Source organism: Chelonoidis abingdonii, chromosome 26 (assembly GCF_003597395.2).
Source record: "Chelonoidis abingdonii isolate Lonesome George chromosome 26, CheloAbing_2.0, whole genome shotgun sequence".
In the NCBI taxonomy this organism is placed as follows: Eukaryota; Metazoa; Chordata; order Testudines; family Testudinidae; genus Chelonoidis; species Chelonoidis abingdonii.
This window is the reverse complement of record NC_133794.1, coordinates 4,831,488-4,847,498: the sequence shown is the minus strand read 5'-3', so window position 1 is coordinate 4,847,498 and position 16,011 is coordinate 4,831,488. Positions and strand designations below refer to the sequence as shown.

The window sequence follows — 16,011 nt, the reverse complement described above, 5'->3', positions numbered from 1 at the left end:
ACAATACTCCATTTGAGGCCTAACCAGCGCAGAGTAGAGTGGAAGAATGACTTCTCGTGTCTTGTTTACAACACACCTGTTCATGCATCCCAGAATCACGTTTGCTTTTTTTGCAACAGCATCACATTGTTAACTCAAATTTAGCTTGTGGTCCACTATGACCCCTAGATCTCTTTCTGCCATACTCCTTCCTAGACAGTCTCTTCCCATTCTGTATGTTAGAGTGGGTGGATGTTGATCCAATGCACTAGGAAAGCAGGTGCACTGAATCACATGGGGCAGTGCGCTGAACAGGTACTCTAAGAAGCTGGACAGAGGCCTAGCTGGACGGATGGTCAGATTGGATATAGCAAATTCATAGTTCCTTTCTGTCCTCTACAGAAGAACGACGTACACATTGGTTTCACTGATCAACCCCCTGAGGAGCAAATTGCAAAGTACACAAATGGCATGAAAGTAAATTAGATTTAAAGAAATTGGGTGTTGCCAATTAGGAGCCAAGGATGACTCTGACCTTGTAAGGAGTTTGGGTACTCCTCAGTTTTGCTTTAAGGATGGTGGGGTTCTCTGTTGTACTACATGGTGATACTGGAAATCTGACTGGTCCCATGGCTTTAACAGCGTCAGTGCTTTCCAGTGACCTGGCTTGGTATTGAGTGTCTGTAATTATAGGAAGTGTGTGGCATTGAAAGGAGAGCTTGGGGTTTCTTAAAACACAGCTAAAGTTTCTTAATGATTTGCTTTTGGCAGTGGCTGGAGCATATTCTAGCATCTTCCTTGGATTTCAGTTTGCAAGGAATGAAAGAATTGAAGCTGAAACATGTGAGGGGTTGAGCTGAAATGGGATTGAGTCTGATACTTCGTTCTCAGGTAGCGCATTTCATCTGCCCCTTCTCAAAGCAGCTTTAAATGAGGTATTGTCATCCCCACATCACAGATGGGGAAACAGAGGTACAGAGAGGTGAAGTAGCCTGTCTGGTGCCCCCAACAGGACAGAGCCAAGAATAGAACCCAGTATCCTGAGTCCCTGTCCAGGGCCCTAGCCACTGGGCCATGCTGCCTCCTTAGATGACACATTGTGGCTGGGCCAAGGATGGTTTACGAGAACAAGCCCAGGGCAAAGCCACACTCAGCCACATGCAGTCTTGTGATATTTGGTGGTTTTCTTAAAGCTCCAGCTCTTGGAGTCATGTTATTACGTGAGAATCTTGGCTTTTCTTTTTTAAAAGCTTTCCCGTTCTAGCCCGGCGCAGCAGAGGAAAGCCTGGAAACACGACCCTTGTAAAGCTCAAAAAGGCAAAGGAAAAGAGCTCAAACATCTCCTGGCGTTTGACCGGTTGGGGTTGGCAATATTGCATGTGTGTTGTGGAGCTGTTCATGTTACCCCGGATGAGAGAGGGCTCCAGGTAGTGAAGCCCAACAGACATTTCCTGTACTAAGAAGTACTGTAATGAGAGCTACCACTAAAGGATGTTTAGAAACATGACGGCATTGATTCGGTTTAAGGCTTTTGCTGCAGAGGTACCTCAGTGCCCCAGAATCCTTTGCAGTAGTGGCACTTCAGTGTCCCAGAATCCTTTGTGGCAGCTGTCTCAGTACTTCTGAAGTGCTAACTCTGCAGGAGGTGCAAAGAATTCTGGGGGCATGTTTTTAAATCTCTAAGCACCAGCTACAGACATATGAGCAGAAACCAGGGGGGTCCTCCAGGTGAGGGGGAATGACACAGACAAGGAGAGATTGGGGGGAGATGGAAGCAGCAAGCCAGCTGGGTTAAGGGGTGCCAATTCCTCTCTTTGCCTAGAGCAGCATGTAGGGCTGGGTTGGGATGAGCTGTCCTTCCGGCGCTAGAAGAGACAGAAGCCCAGACAGAGGCTTGGCCCCACCTCCCATCATGACATCTGCGTAAGGGGCATGAGTTATGCAGGGTTTGGAGCAGTGGGACCAGCAGCAGCACTGAGAATGGGAACCGGAGAGGAGTTCATCCTTCTCTGGGATGGATGAGCCCAGAGAAATAGCTGCCTTGAATCTACGATGGGGGGAAATCCTGGGGTGGGGGATGGTTTGGGAGCCAATCCAGGGAGTTAGCCCCTGCTCCCTGCACAGCCCATGGGGCTTGTCCAGACGGGCTCAGAGAAAGCCCCTGTGGTCTCTTGAATTTGCACCCAGCCTGCTGAAGCAACTGTGTAGCGGTTTACAGCTGGCTGGGTGACAAGTATTTCAGTTACAGTAATTGGCCATTATCACTGACTCTGAAGCACAAACACTGCGATTCCCAGGGAGGTCTCTGAGGCCGGACAAATTACATTCTTCATGGCTCATTGGGAGCCAGAAATGTTACCCCATATGGGAATCAGGCAACGTCCCCTTGCTGGCCCCCCGGGCTCTGCGCCTGGATAAGTCAGCACTAAGGAGTGAGCAGCCGGGAAGCTGAATCGTGTTTGGCAGAGGGAAGAGGGGAATCTGGGAATTCCCACCTCCTATTGGTTAATGGGAGAAATCGGGGGTCCCTAGTGGGAGCAGAGCCCAGAGATCAGAGGCTTGTGGTCAAGATCATGGGGGCTTAAGTTTCCTGGGGGTGGGGGCTGGTCTCTGCTGGGGTGGGGGAAATGTTAGTCCAGTGCTTACAGCAGGAAGACTGAGAGTCAGGACTCCTGGGATCTATTGCTAGCTCTAGGATGGAAGTAGGGTCTAGTGGTTAAAGCAGGGGGGGCTAGGAGCCAGGACTCTTGGGTTCTGTTCCCAGCTCTGGGATGGGAGTGGCGTCTAGTGGTTAGAGGAGGTGGGGCTGAGAGCCAGGACTCCTGGGTTCTGTTCCCAGCTCTGGGGTGGGAGTGGGGTCTAGTGAGGGATTTTGAGGAAGAACTCCTGACTTCTTTCCAGTGCCCTGGGTGACCTTGGGCAAGTCACGTCAGCCCATTATGCCTCAGTTTCCCCCGGGTTACGTGGCAGTGCTAATACCAAGCCAGGCTGCGTGGCGGGCAGCTTAGTGGCTGAGTGCGGAGCAGAACAGGATCGGGGCAGGGGCAGAACATGGCGGTTCTGACCGCACTTAGGAAAAACAAACAGCAGCAGTTAAGTTTCCCCCGAGTCCTATCTGCCTCTATACATGCTTGGAATACCAGACTCAGTAAACGTGATCCCTTCCAAACATTCCTTCAGGACTTCTGCCAGCCCCATTATGCAACCCCAATTGCGGCCGACACAAAGCCCCCCTACTTGCCCGTAGCCCGAATCTCCCCCCATCCCACCTCCCTCCCTTGGCTTTGATCAGACGTGAAGACAACAGCAAGCAAAGACACAGCGTCCTGGCTGCAGTTCACGCCCAGGCAGCGTGACAGCTCCTGGCAGGTTGCTTTCTCCGTTTCCTTTTCCAGTGCCCTGGGAGGCGAGCGTGGGGGGGTGTGTGGAACGCGACTGTTCCTGTGGGGACCATGTGAGGATGATCTTTATTTCGGAGGCAAAGACAGAGCAGAGGGAATCAGGAGCCCTGCGCCAGTCTGGCTTCAATTAAAGATCCTGAGAAGACTCTGCAGAGTGGAGCCTGGGAGACTCGCAGCTGGGACCTGGCTATGGTGAGGGAGAGCTTTGGCTCCGATGTTTTTGGGGACCCAGCGGAGTTCAGGCTTGTTGGTGACAAGGCTCCGTTGACGCTTGCTTGGGCTGGGGAGAGGGGGGTGACTCAGGAGGGCAGCTGTGGGCCATCCCACTCTGAGCTGGAGGAGGGAGGAGAGCACCCAAACCCGCGTAGCTGGATTGGCACTGGCCAAAAGGGGGAAATCTTAGGAGGGATTCATCCCATCCTTTGGGGGACAGTCTCCCACTGGCCTGGCCCCCCACCTGCTCTGAGCAGGGTTCATGAGACAGTGGTTCAGCTGCTAGTGCTCTCACTGGTGGGTCTGTGTCCAAGGGGATTCCCCAGGCAAGGCCCAGAGGAGATCCAATTTTCGACCCCAGGGCCGATTCTCCGCTCTTGGAGGGGAGTGGGGTCTAGTGAGTAGAGCAGGGGCCTGGCATTAAGGCAAATGTCCCCAGACCCTGCAATCAACGCGCCTTAGCCTTGCCCTGCAGATACAACCCCCGTCCCCCCAGTCAGAGCAGAGCTCCTTCTTTATGGCCAGTTTGTTGGAGCTGTCAACAAGGGGCCCTTTACTGCCTGTCAGGCTGGCAGGTTTTGACCTGTCTCCCAGCTGGGATCTGGGCTGGGATCCTGCCTGTTCATTTCACACTTGGCTCCCAAAGGGGATGGGAGCAACTCCCCCAGTCCCGGCCAATTTCTAACTACGTCACAGTTGGGTCCATTTTGGCAGCCTCAGCGGAGAAGCTGAAGACTGAACAGATCCTGCTGTGGTGGGACAGGACCTGTTCTGTAGGGGATCTATCGGAGCCCAGCTAGCCCTGCAGGGCCATTCCCTCCAGGCCGTTTTCCAGGGCTCTGTCCCATCTGAGGGTAAATCACTCCCTGGGATACCGAACAGAGCTCATGGGAGCCCTGTAGTGTGTCTCTGTCGTTCCAGAAATGTACATCTTGCTTCCGAAAAAGCATGTGGCCAGGGAACGAAACAGGCAGCAGGAGAGTGGGGTTTTTTGTATTATAGTTAGGGTGACCAGGTGTCCGGTTTTCGACTGGAACACCCAGTTGAAAAGGGACCCTGGCGGCTCCGGTTGGCACTGCCGGCTGGGCCATTTAAAGTCCGGTCGGTGGGGTGCGGAGGCAAGTCTCTACCTGTCCTGGGGCACTGCCCCCACCCCGGAAGCGGCCAGCAGGTCCGGCTCCTAGGTGTGTGTGTGTGGGGGGGGCATGGGGCTCTGCGCGCTGCCCCCACCCCATGCACCAGCTCCGCACTCCACGTGGAGCTCCTGCCCCACCCCCGTCCCCGCCTAGGAGCTGGACCTGCTGGCCACTTCCAGGGCGCAGAGCAGTGCCCCAGGACAGGCAGGCGGCCTGCCTTGTCTCCGCAGCACCGCTGCCCGGCAGCCACCCAAGGTAAGTCCGTGCCCCAACCCCCTGCCCTGAGCCTCCCCAAGCCTGGAGCCCCCTCCTGCACCCCAAAGCCCTCATCCCCAGCTCCACCCGACTGCAGCCCCAAACCGAGATCAGGGCCCCGTTGTGCCAGGCGCTGATGTGTTAATTTACAGACACACACACCCGTGCACACGCAAGCTGGCTGCCATGCTGAGGTGGTGAAACGCTGGCCTGTGCGGCTGGGGGGAGCTGATCGGCTGTCAGGCTGGCTAAAACAACAACTAAGGCATTTCAGAGCTGCCAAGTGCTCTGTAAACCGACCTGCCTGGATCCCCAGCGGGCTCCGCTCAGTGGGGCCCTTCATCCCCCCGCAGCAGTGGCTGGTGCTCTGGAGACAGAGCCTACATTGATGGGGCTGAGCAGCGCCAGGCCTGGGGGCTCCCCTCTCTGCAGGCCTGCAGCATACAGATAGTTCAGTTTGCTCCAGAATTCACCAGACCCTCTCCCCCTCTCCCCAGCGGCTGAGCTGCGGCTGTCTCCTGGTCCTCTTTGTGAAGATCCCCTCCGTCTGCCTGGTCGGAAGCCAGGATGACGAGGATGCCCCGCCATCCCCCCCGCTTGACGTGGGGCCCCTGCCCCCAAAGAATAACCCAGGCTGCCCGGCTAACTGCACCTGCCCCTCAGAGGAGACGGTGGAGTGCGGTGGGCTCGACCTGCACGTCTTCCCCAGCAACATCTCTAGAGCTGTCCAGCATCTTTCTCTGCAGGTAACTGTCCCTGGCCCCCAGCAAACCCAGGAGCCCAGCCAGGGCCAGATCCCAGTTACTGAGGAAGGTCTAAAGAGCAACCCAGGGGTCAGAGGGCAGCCGGGGGCTGTTGGACGCAGTGCCCCAGGGGTCAGAGGGCAGCCAGGGGCTGTTGGACATGGTGCCCTGGAGTCAGAGGGCAGCTGGGGGCCATTGGACGCAGTGCTCCAGGGGTCAGAGGACAGCTGGGGGGCTGCTGGACGTGGTGCCCCAGGGGTCAGAGGGCAGCCGGGGACCGTTGGACATGGTGCCCCAGGGGTCAGAGGGCAGCCGGGTGTTGTTGAACATGGTGCCCCAGGGGTCAGAGGGCAGCTGGGTGTGATTGGATGCAGTGCCCTAGGGGTCAGGGAGTAGCCGGGGGCCATTGGACGTGGTGCCCCAGGGGTCAGGGAGTAGCCGGGGGCCATTGGACGCGGTGCCCTGGGGGTCAGGGAGCAGCCGGGGGCCGTTGGACGCAGTGCCCCGGGGGTCAGGGAGTAACCGGGGACCGTTGGACGCACTGCCCCTGGGGTCAGCGGACAGTTGAGGGCCGTTGGACGCGGTGCTCCAGGGGTCAAGGAGCAGCCGGGGGCCATTGGACATGGTGCCCCAGGGGTCAGCGGACAGCCGAGGGCCATTGGACGCGGTGCCCCGGGGGTCAGGGAGCAGCCGGTGGCCATTGGACGCGGTGCCCCAGGGGTCAGCGGACAGCCGAGGGCCATTGGACGCGGTGCCCCGGGGGTCAGGGAGCAGCCCGGGGCCATTGGACGCGGTGCCCCGGGGGTCAGCGGACAGCCGGGGGCCGTTGGACGTGGTGCCCCGGGGGTCATGGAGTAGCCGGGGGCTGTTGAACGCAGTGCCCCAGGGGTCATGGAGTAGCTGGGGGCTGTTGAACGCGGTGCCCCAGGGGTCATGGAGTAGCTGGGGGCTGTTGAACGTGGTGCCCCAGGGGTCATGGAGTAGCCGGGGGCCGTTGGACGCGGTGCCCCGGGGGTCAGGGAGCAGCCAGAGACCATTGGACGCGGTGCCCCGAGGGTCAAGGAGTAACCGGGGACCGTTGGACGCTGTGCCCCGGGGGTCAGGGAATAGCCGGAGGCCATTCGACACAGTGCCCCGGGGGTCAGGGAATAACCGGGGACCATTGGACGCGGTGCCCCGGGGGTCAGGGAGCAGCCGGGGGCCATTGGACGAGGTACCTCAGTGGAATCCCTTCCAGAGCCCAGAGCAGCCCTTCCCTGACTCTCCACCTCCCGTCTCTCTCTCACTGCTGCCCTCCGGCCGAGGGCAAAGGGACTGAGGTGAGCGGGTCTCCTTCTGCAGAACAACCAGCTGCGGGAGCTGCCCTACGACGAGCTGGCTCAGCTGACCAGCCTGAAAACCCTCAACCTGCACAACAACCACATCATCTCCGCAGGTGAGGGAGCTGTCGCGGGCAGGGGGCTGGGACGCCATCGAAGGGAGGGGTGCAGTGGGCAGGGGCCCTGCCAGCGAGACCTGGGCGTGTGTGTGCATGTCAAGGGAGACCTCTTCTGGCCTCCTATAGAAGAGAGATCCCCATGTCCGGTATCAGAGCTCATCATCCCTTTATCCTCCTCTCCTTGAATCTCAGAAGGATGCACCTGCAGGCAGTCCCTCTGTCCTGCAGTTTCAGCTGGATACAGGAATTTCCTCCATGCCCCCTTCTAAATTCTTGTGTAGCCTTGTCGCATGCTGTTAAACAGCTGCTGGTTCCTACCCCAGAGGTAGCTGCATTTCAGTGCTGGATGAACGGTCCCTATGCCCGTGTTGTGCAAACAGCTGCCACGCCCCACCCCAGAGGCAGTTGCATTTCAGCTCTAGATGAACGGTCCCTATGCAGTGTTGTGCAAACAGCTGCCACGCTCCACCCCAGAGGCAGCTGCATTTCAGCGCTAGATGAATGGTCCCTATGCAGTGTTGTGCAAACAGCTGCCATGCTCCACCCCAGAAGCAGCTGCATTTCAGCAGCCTGGGAAGTTTTTTGGGACTGTTATAGAAAAGCATGATGGGAAGCTGGATGCAAAGCATTCTGGGTAGCTGGATGCCAGTTACAGGATGCGTAGCTCTGTGGGTGAGTGGAAGCAGCCATGGGGCCTTTCAGGGAGGGAGGCAGGATCTGAGTTCACTAGCTGGATGGAGCAGGTTCACGTACTGGCCTCCCTTCTGCGCAGGGTGTGCCTGGACTAGGCAATCTCCGCTCTTCTCTCTGCTGCTTTCTAGGCCTCCCGGATGAAGCCTTTGAGTCCCTGGACTCGCTGCAGTACATCTACCTGGCCAACAACAAGGTGTGCGTGCGGCTGTCGCCTGACTCGGGGGCGGCAGGGCTTTAATGAGCAGGGATGGTGCCAGCAATTGCAGGGATGGCGCCCAGCTAGCTGGAGAGGGCTCTGCACGTGTGTGTGAGAGAGAGGGATTTCGCAAGCCAAACCATGCTGAGTGTGGTCGCCAGTAGGATGGGACCTCCAGGGGAAGCCAAGGGTGCTGCAGGGGGTAGTATGGGTGACTCTGTCATGTGGCGCTAGGGGGTGCTGCGCTGCAGGGAGCAGATTGGTGGACTCGGTAGGCGGTGCTGTCCCTTGAGTCAGTGCAGCACTAGGGGGCGCCACGCTTCCTCTGAGTTGTGCCGACCCCGGGGCCCAGCATGGCATTCAGGGGCACCATGAGGTGCTGCCTTTCAGAGGAGATGGGTCCCACGTGGTCATTAGAGATGCTGACACATTTCCCTCAAGTGTCTGTGGTAACCCTGGTGTGATTCCATCCTGTCTTCCTCACCTCCTGCTGCTGTGCTCACTGGAGAGAGGATTCCTCTCCACTTCCTGTCCTAAACCTTTGTGTGGTGGCCCTGGGCACTGTTAAACAGCTGCTGTGTTCTACCCCAGACCAGATGTTGAGCAATCCCTGTATAAACAGCTGCTGCCTCTGACTAGGGGGACCAGACAGCAAGTGTGAAAAATCGGGACGGGGTGGGGGGTAGTAGGAGCCTATATAAGAAAAAGCCCCAAATATCGGCACTGTCCTATAAAATCGGGACATCTGGTCACCCTGCCTCTGACCGCAGAGGTGGCCACATGCCACTGACCAGTGAAGCAATCCCTGTGTAAAGCCTGGCCAGGCCATCTGGCAGCAGCGGGTAGATCCGGGGCCACACTGCTCTGCTAGAATCGGCCTGTTCCCCTTTGGTTTTTTCCCAGCTCACGGTAGCACCGCAGATCCTCCCCAGCACAGTGCGCATAGTGGACCTGGCTGCTAACCTGCTCACCGAAGTCTACCCGCTCACCTTTGGGCAGAAAGCCAACCTCAGGTAGAGCTGCCATCCAGGCCTCCTGCCTCGGCATGCGGGGGTCCAACGGGCGGGGTCTGCAGCTCTGGGTTGTTTGCTGATCTCAGGGGGTTGGACTGGCTAAGCCAAGCTCTGGGCCTGACTGGTGTGAGCCTCTTCTTCAAGCTGGGTAGGGAGCTCAGTAGGGGGCGCTCTCCCCTCTGTGTTGACCTCAGTGTCCCAGTACAGTGCTAGGGGGCGCTGTGCTGCAGGGAGCGGGATGGGGGCTCACTGGGGTGGGGGGCTCTCCCCCTGCAGTCAGTGCTCACCCCAGCATGGCACTAGGGGGCGCTGTGCTGCAGCGAGCAGGATGGGGGTTCACTGGGGGGGGGGGCTCTCCCCCTGAAGTCGGTGCTCACCCCAGCATGGCACTAGGGGGCGCCGTGCTGCAGGGTTGGACGACTCACTAGGGGGCGCTCTCCCCTGTAGGGTAATGCAGGACAGGGGCATTACCCTACCCCAGAGACTCTGGTGTCAGCTCTGTTTTGCTTCCCTCTCTTCCATGCAGGTCCGTGTATCTTCACAACAACCAGCTGACCAACACCGGGCTCCCCTATGACGCCTTCAGCGGCTCCAACGCCGTCAGCACCATGATCCTCTCCAGCAACCAGCTCAGCTACCTGCCCCAGAACCTGCCCCCTGCGCTCGTCCGGCTCCACTTACAGGTGGGGCAGGGCTTGGGCTCATGGCAGGGGATCTGCCTCCGCAGGTGCTTTGTATAAACGTGTGGTTGGCCTGGATCCCTGAGGCATGACACATCCCAAAGGCCCACAGCGCTTTGTCTTTGATATGGGGAGAGGAGGTGTAGGCCAGTGGTTAGAGCAGGGGGCTGGGAGCCAGGACCCCTGGGTTCCATTTCCAGCTCTGGGAGGGGAGTGGGATCTAGTGGTTAGAGCAGGGGGCTGGGAGCCAGGACTCCTGCGTTCTAGTCTCAGTGTGGCCTTTGACTCACTCTGGGACCTTGGGCAAGGCCATCGCCTCTTTGTGCCCCAGCTCTGCCATTCAGATGGCAGCTGGGCTAGGTGGCCTAGTGGTTACCTTGGTACCATATCGAGGGCAGTCTCCCCCCCAGGCCTGCTGACGGTCTCTGAGGCAGGCTCGGGAGCATCTCTAGTGGCCGCGACCTCCCGCCCCTGCAGAACAACCGCATCGCCCGGATCCCCAGGGGGGCGCTGAGCAGCCACTGGAAGCTCCGAGAGCTCTACCTGCAGAACAACAACCTGTCCAACCAGGGCATGGACCCTTCCACCTTCAGGTGAGACTGAGGGAGGGAGCTGCCGAGTGGTTAGAGGGGAGGACATGGGACTTCTGGGCAGGGAGGGGGGTCTAGTGGTTCTAGCCAGTGGGGCTGGGAGTCAGGACTGCTGGGTTCTATTTCCAGTTTGGGGAGGAGAGCAGGGTCTAATGGTTAGAGCGGGGGGGAGGGACCAGAGCATCAGGACTCCTGGGTCCGGTAGAGCAGGAGGCTATGGCACAAGCCAGCACCCCATTGCCCTTCTCCTCTGCAGCAAGCTGAAGAGCCTGGAGTACCTGGATCTGTCTAACAACAACCTGACCAAGATCCCGGCTGGCTTCCCCCCGAACATCATGATCCTGCACCTGGGCAAGAACCGCATAGACTCGCTGCCACGGGACAGCCTGAGCCGGGTGCGTGGCCTGCAGTACCTGCTGCTGCAGAACAACCGCCTGACGGCCGCTGGCGTCCACCCTGACGCCTTCCTCAAGCTGCGCAACCTGCACACGCTGCACCTCTACAACAACCGGCTGGAGCGGGTGCCCCCAGGGCTGCCCCGCCGGGTGCGCTCCCTCATGATCCTGCACAACCAGATCACTCACATCGGCCTGCAGGACTTCGCCAACACCTACCTGCTGGCCGAGCTCAACCTGAGCTACAACCGCCTCTACAGCGCCAAGATCCACCGGCTGGCCTTCCGCAAGCTGCGCCGGCTCGAGACCCTGGACCTGTCGGGCAACCAGCTCACCCTCCTGCCCACCGGCCTCCCGCCCAGCCTCCAGGTGCTCAAGCTGCACAAGAACCAGATCAACTCCCTCTCGCCTGAGCTGCTGGCCAACCTGACCGGCCTCAAGGAGCTGCACCTGGCCCACAACAGGCTGCGCATCGGCTCCATCACCCCTGGCACATGGCAGGAGCTGCAGGGGCTCAAGGTGAGGGAGGGGGACGATTGCCCTAATGATGGAAGCAGAGAGGGCAGTGGTGTTGAGTGGTTAGAGCAGGGAGCTGGGAGCTAGGACTCCTGGGTCTATCCCAGCTCTGGAAGGGGAGTGGGGTTCAGTGATTAGAGGTGGGGGGGCTGGGAGCCTGGACTCCTGGGTTCTATCCTGGCTCTGGGAGGGCAGTGGGGTCGAATGGTTAGAGGTGGAGTGGCTAGGAGCCTGGACTCATGGGTTCTATCCCGACTCTGGGAGGGAAGTGGGGTCAAGTGGTTAGAGGGGGGCTGGGAGCCAGGACTCCTGGGTTCTATCCCGGCTCTGGGAGGGGAGTGGGGTAGAGTGGTTGGGGGGGCGGGTTGGGAGCCAGAACTCCTGGGTTCTGTCCTGGTTCTGAGAGGGGATGTGGCTCAGTGATTAGAGATGAGGCACCAGAACTCCTGAGCTTGTACCTTCATTGCTAGGTTAAAGAGCCCTCTGGCAGCATGGCAGTGTCAGACAGGATCGAGACCAATGGCCAAGTACCCCGTATTCTGTCTCTGAGAGCCCCACCATTAGATGCCTCAGCTGAAGGTTCAGGAACTCCCACAGGGATACTCAGCTCTCCCCATGAAGGTCTCCTAATAGTCAGAGATTGGCTTCAAACCATGAGGTTTAATCTCCCTTCCAGACCGTTCTAACTCAGATCTCCTTGTCATCCATACAAACATCCAGCCCCTCTTCGAGTCTGACTCTGTTTGCAGCCTCATTGACTTCATGTGGCAAGGAGTTCCACAGGCTAACTACATGCTGAATGGAGAAGTGGTTTGAGTTTTCTCCCTTCTCCCAGTGTAGGGACTCGAAGGCTGTGTTCAAGTCCCTGACCCGCCTCCCTGCAAGAACCTTGTCTAGAACAGTCAGGCCTGGCAGGGTGTTACCGGCGATTAGCAGCATAGAGTGAATCCAAGAAGCTGTTGAGAACTTTGCTGTTGGCCTGGGTAACCCTGTCCCTCCTGCTCCCCAGCTCCTGGATCTCAGCAACAACGAGTTGTCCTACATCCCCCCAGACTTGCCAGAGTCCCTCGAGTACCTGTATCTCCAGCACAACCGCATTGCTGTCATTGGGGCCGAAGCCTTTCACACCATCCCCGACATCCGAGCCATCGTCCTCAGGTAACAGCCAGAGCAGGGAGGTTAGTGCCGGGAGCACAGGCAGGCTCCTGCCCTGCCGTCCCGCTGACTGGCTTTCCCGCAGATCTTTCCGAAAGGTGGGGCCAGAGCAGGGGGGCTGGGAGTCAGGATTCTGGGGTCTCTGTCCCTGGTTCTGGGAGGGGTGTGGGGTGAAGGGGTCAGAGCAGGGGGTGCTGGGAGTCAGGATTCCGGGGTCTCTGTCCCTGGTTCTGGGAGGGGTGTGGGGTGAAGGGGTCAGAGCAGGGGGTGCTGGGAGTCAGGATTCCGGGGTCTCTGTCCCTGGTTCTGGGAGGGGTGTGGGGTGAAGGGGTCAGAGCAGGGGGTGCTGGGAGTCAGGATTCCGGGGTCTCTGTCCCTGGTTCTGGGAGGGGTGTGGGGTGAAGGGGTCAGAGCAGGGGGTGCTGGGAGTCAGGATTCCGGGGTCTGTCCCTGGTTCTGGGAGGGGTGTGGGGTGAAGGGGTCAGGACCCCTGGCTCGCTGTAGGTGTGTCACATTGCAGCTGGGCACATGCCTTGCAGCGCAGGTAGACAGACTCACACTAGCTTCGCTGGGGAAATCCAGCGATGGTGGGGAGCAGAGGCGGTGGCTCCGGCTAGCCACCCGAGCTGCAACCCATGGGGTTGGGTGGACTAGGACTTGAGTGGCCAGCCTGAGTCCTGCCAGAGTCACAACATCCACATGGCTAGCGTTAGCGCAAGAGGTAGCCTGAGTGACCTCGAGCCAAATCGCTGCTCTCCACACCCCCTCCCGCGCTTTAGCAACACTTACGGGGTGGGGAGGCCCAGGCTGGAGCCCAACAGAATGGGACTGTCTCGTCCTTGCTCTATGACCTGAGATGGCCCTGGGTACCATCTCCCCAGAGTATTCAGCCAACAAATGCCGTCTCAGGAGGCCTCTTCTCGGCACAGAACCAAGTTTTTCACCTGTCCTCCTGCTCTTTCAGATCCAACCGCCTGCTGGCAGCCAGCGTGTCTGACCAGGCCTTCGCGGCCCTGAAGCAGCTGGAGGTTGTGGACACTACGGGGAACCCAGAACCCATCAGTGTCAAGATGCCACGAGCCGGGCGCTGGCTCAGATCTCACCCAGGCGCCTAACAAGCGGACAGCTCAGCCTGAGCTAGTCAGTGTCTGCCCTGGGCCTGGTTTTCAGGGAAGCTTGAATAGCAGCGAGGAAATGAGGAACCGGGGCAGCTTTGTCCTTCTCCAGCTGCACTGCTCAGGTCCTAGACTCTGTTATCGCCAAGGGCTCGGGTGGTCCTGTCAGGGAGCAGCAGCTAAGCAGGGGTGGGAAGGCCCAGCACTTGGACAGAGGAAAATCCAGCTATGGTGGGGAGTAGGGCGAGTGTCTCAGTAGGGAGCACTCTTCCCTGAGAGTCAGCACAGTCCTGGGGGCGCTGTGCTACCGGGAGCATGGGGCACGCTCCTGCTCTTTCAGCCAACCACAGAATTGGGGTCCTGCCCCTTGGTCAGCCTGGGGAAGGCCATCTGCCTTCCTAAGTCCCCCTTGCACTCTCCACCTCTCATCCAAACCATCACGTAGAACTGCCATGTTCCACCCCAGAGGTGGCTGGATTTCAGTGCCAGGGAAGTTATTTCCCTCTGTATAGGGCTAAATTCTGAGCTGCTATCAGCAGGTGCGATTCCTCTCAGACCTCTAACCAGCTCTGAACTTGGCAGGTGCTTTGGGATCTCTTGGGTTGAGAGGAGCTCTGGCAACATCTCCTGCTGAAATCCCTCTCTCCTGCTGTCATTTCCTGCAGCCGCCTTCCCTCACTCCCAGGCTCTGATGCAGCCCGTCCCAGATCGCAGCGATAACATGGTTTCAATATCCTCCCTGCACTTCCCTGAGACAGCGTTCCAGAGGGATTACGCTGTCTGCTCTTCTGGGCTCGTTCAGCTGCACGGGGCGCCGACACACCCCTATAAGCCCTGCCCCAGCGTCCCGAGAAGCAGCACATCCCCTTGGGCACTTAAGGCCTTGCTCCAGGGGTGGCTCCAGGCCCCAGCACGCCAAGCGTGTGCTCGGGGCAGCATGCCGCAGGGGGTGCTCTGCCGGTTGCCAGGAGGGTGGCAGGCAGGCAGTCTTTGGCGGCATGTCTGCGGAGGGTCCGCTGGTCCCGCGGCTCCGGTGAACCTCCTGCAGGCGTGTCTTCGGAGGGTCCGCTGGTCCTGCAGCTTTGGTGGAGCCGCGGGACCAGTGGACCCTCTGCAGGCACGCCTGTGGGAGGTCCACCAAAGCCGCGGGACCAGCGGACCCTCTGCAGGCACGCCTGCGGGAGGTCCACCGGAGCTGTGGGACCAGCGACCGGCAGAGCGCCCCCCGTGGCATGCCGCCGTGCTTGGGGTGGCGAAATGTCTAGAGCCACCCCTGCCTCACTCCACTTTAGCCAAGCGTTTTAACCAGCCGTGCAGGGGCCAGGAGGGCTGCTCGCTGCTAGGCCTGAGTTGGCCAGCTGGAGGCATGCGTCAGCCAGGGCCTGAACTCCAACCCAGCTGAAAGGGCCCCTCCCTGTCCATTAGTGACTGTTGTGCTTGCAGCATAGGCACCGTCAGGGCTGGAGTAGGGGTCTAGAACCTGCGCCTGCAGGGCTGCCAGTAACAGACACCCAGCAACAGCACTGCTGCAAAGCGCTGCTGCAGCCAAAGGAAGGTATTAAGATGCTGGGCTGGGGAATGGGCCTGGACCCAGGCAATGATGCCAGCAGAGCCGGCGGGGGTCTCCACGTTTCCGAACCACGGGCGGGGAACACATTTTGTGTCCAGTAACAAAAGACCCCAGAGTGAATGGACTAACCAGGGCCTCTTTCCTTTTGCAGTGCCCAGTTAGCTCCCATCCCCAGGAACGAATCCCTGACAAATAGATTTCATCTGGCCCCAGTGCAGGCTCAAGGAAACGACTGTAGGTGGGCGCACAATGGGTTGAAACCCCCCCACTCTGGTAGCTCTCAGTGGTTTACTGTCGAGATGGAGAGACGGAGCTAGCGGGATCCTGCAGGGCTCTGCCCTGGGACTGGTCCTACTCAATCTTTTTGTTCATGACTTGGCTAATGGAGCGGAGTGTGCGCTTACGGCTTTGGCAGAGGACACCATGGGAGGGGCTTGCAGCACGTTGGCCAGGGTCAGAATTCAGACCAACCCTGACTAATTGGAAAAGGGGCCTGAATTCAACAAGATGAACTTCAATAAAGTGCAAGTCCTGCACTTGGGAAGGAAATGAAACGCACGGCTGCACCCTGGGGAATCCTTGGGTAGGGGGCAGGACGGTAGAAAAGGATCAGGGGGTTACGGTGGATCACAGATTGGATATGAGCTACGGCTGTGAAGGTGGCTAATATTCTGGGGTGTATTAACAGGAGTGTGGTGTGTAAGACACGGGAGGGAACTGTCCTGCTCTACTCAACACTGCTGGGGCCTCGGCCGAGTGCTGTGTCCAGGGCTGGCACCAGCCTTTTACAAGGATGTGGACAATTTGCTGGCAGGACAGAGCAGAGCAACAAAAAGGATGAAAAGGTTTAGAAAAGGTGAGTGTGAGGGTTAAAAACACTGGGCAGGGTTAGCTGTGAGACAAGACTGAGGGAAGCTGGTAGG

The 16,011-nt window shown here is 58.9% G+C and overlaps 1 protein-coding gene across 2 annotated transcripts in view; it reads left to right on the top strand.

The window, feature by feature from the left end:
- The window catches only part of PODNL1 (podocan like 1), a 17,525-nt gene extending 3,080 nt beyond the window's left edge, over nucleotides 1-14,445 (top strand). For both annotated transcript variants that reach the window (XM_032780354.2, XM_032780355.2), the window contains exons 2-11: nucleotides 3,375-3,572; nucleotides 5,482-5,730; nucleotides 7,069-7,162; nucleotides 7,987-8,051; nucleotides 8,958-9,067; nucleotides 9,594-9,750; nucleotides 10,225-10,340; nucleotides 10,594-11,251; nucleotides 12,258-12,406; nucleotides 13,368-14,445. In XM_032780354.2, the coding sequence (XP_032636245.1) occupies nucleotides 3,570-3,572; nucleotides 5,482-5,730; nucleotides 7,069-7,162; nucleotides 7,987-8,051; nucleotides 8,958-9,067; nucleotides 9,594-9,750; nucleotides 10,225-10,340; nucleotides 10,594-11,251; nucleotides 12,258-12,406; nucleotides 13,368-13,518 (1,752 nt within the window). In that variant the 5' untranslated portion in view covers nucleotides 3,375-3,569 and the 3' untranslated portion in view covers nucleotides 13,519-14,445. The remainder of the gene's footprint in view (nucleotides 1-3,374; nucleotides 3,573-5,481; nucleotides 5,731-7,068; nucleotides 7,163-7,986; nucleotides 8,052-8,957; nucleotides 9,068-9,593; nucleotides 9,751-10,224; nucleotides 10,341-10,593; nucleotides 11,252-12,257; nucleotides 12,407-13,367) is intronic.
- The last annotated feature ends 1,566 nt before the right edge of the window (nucleotides 14,446-16,011 follow it).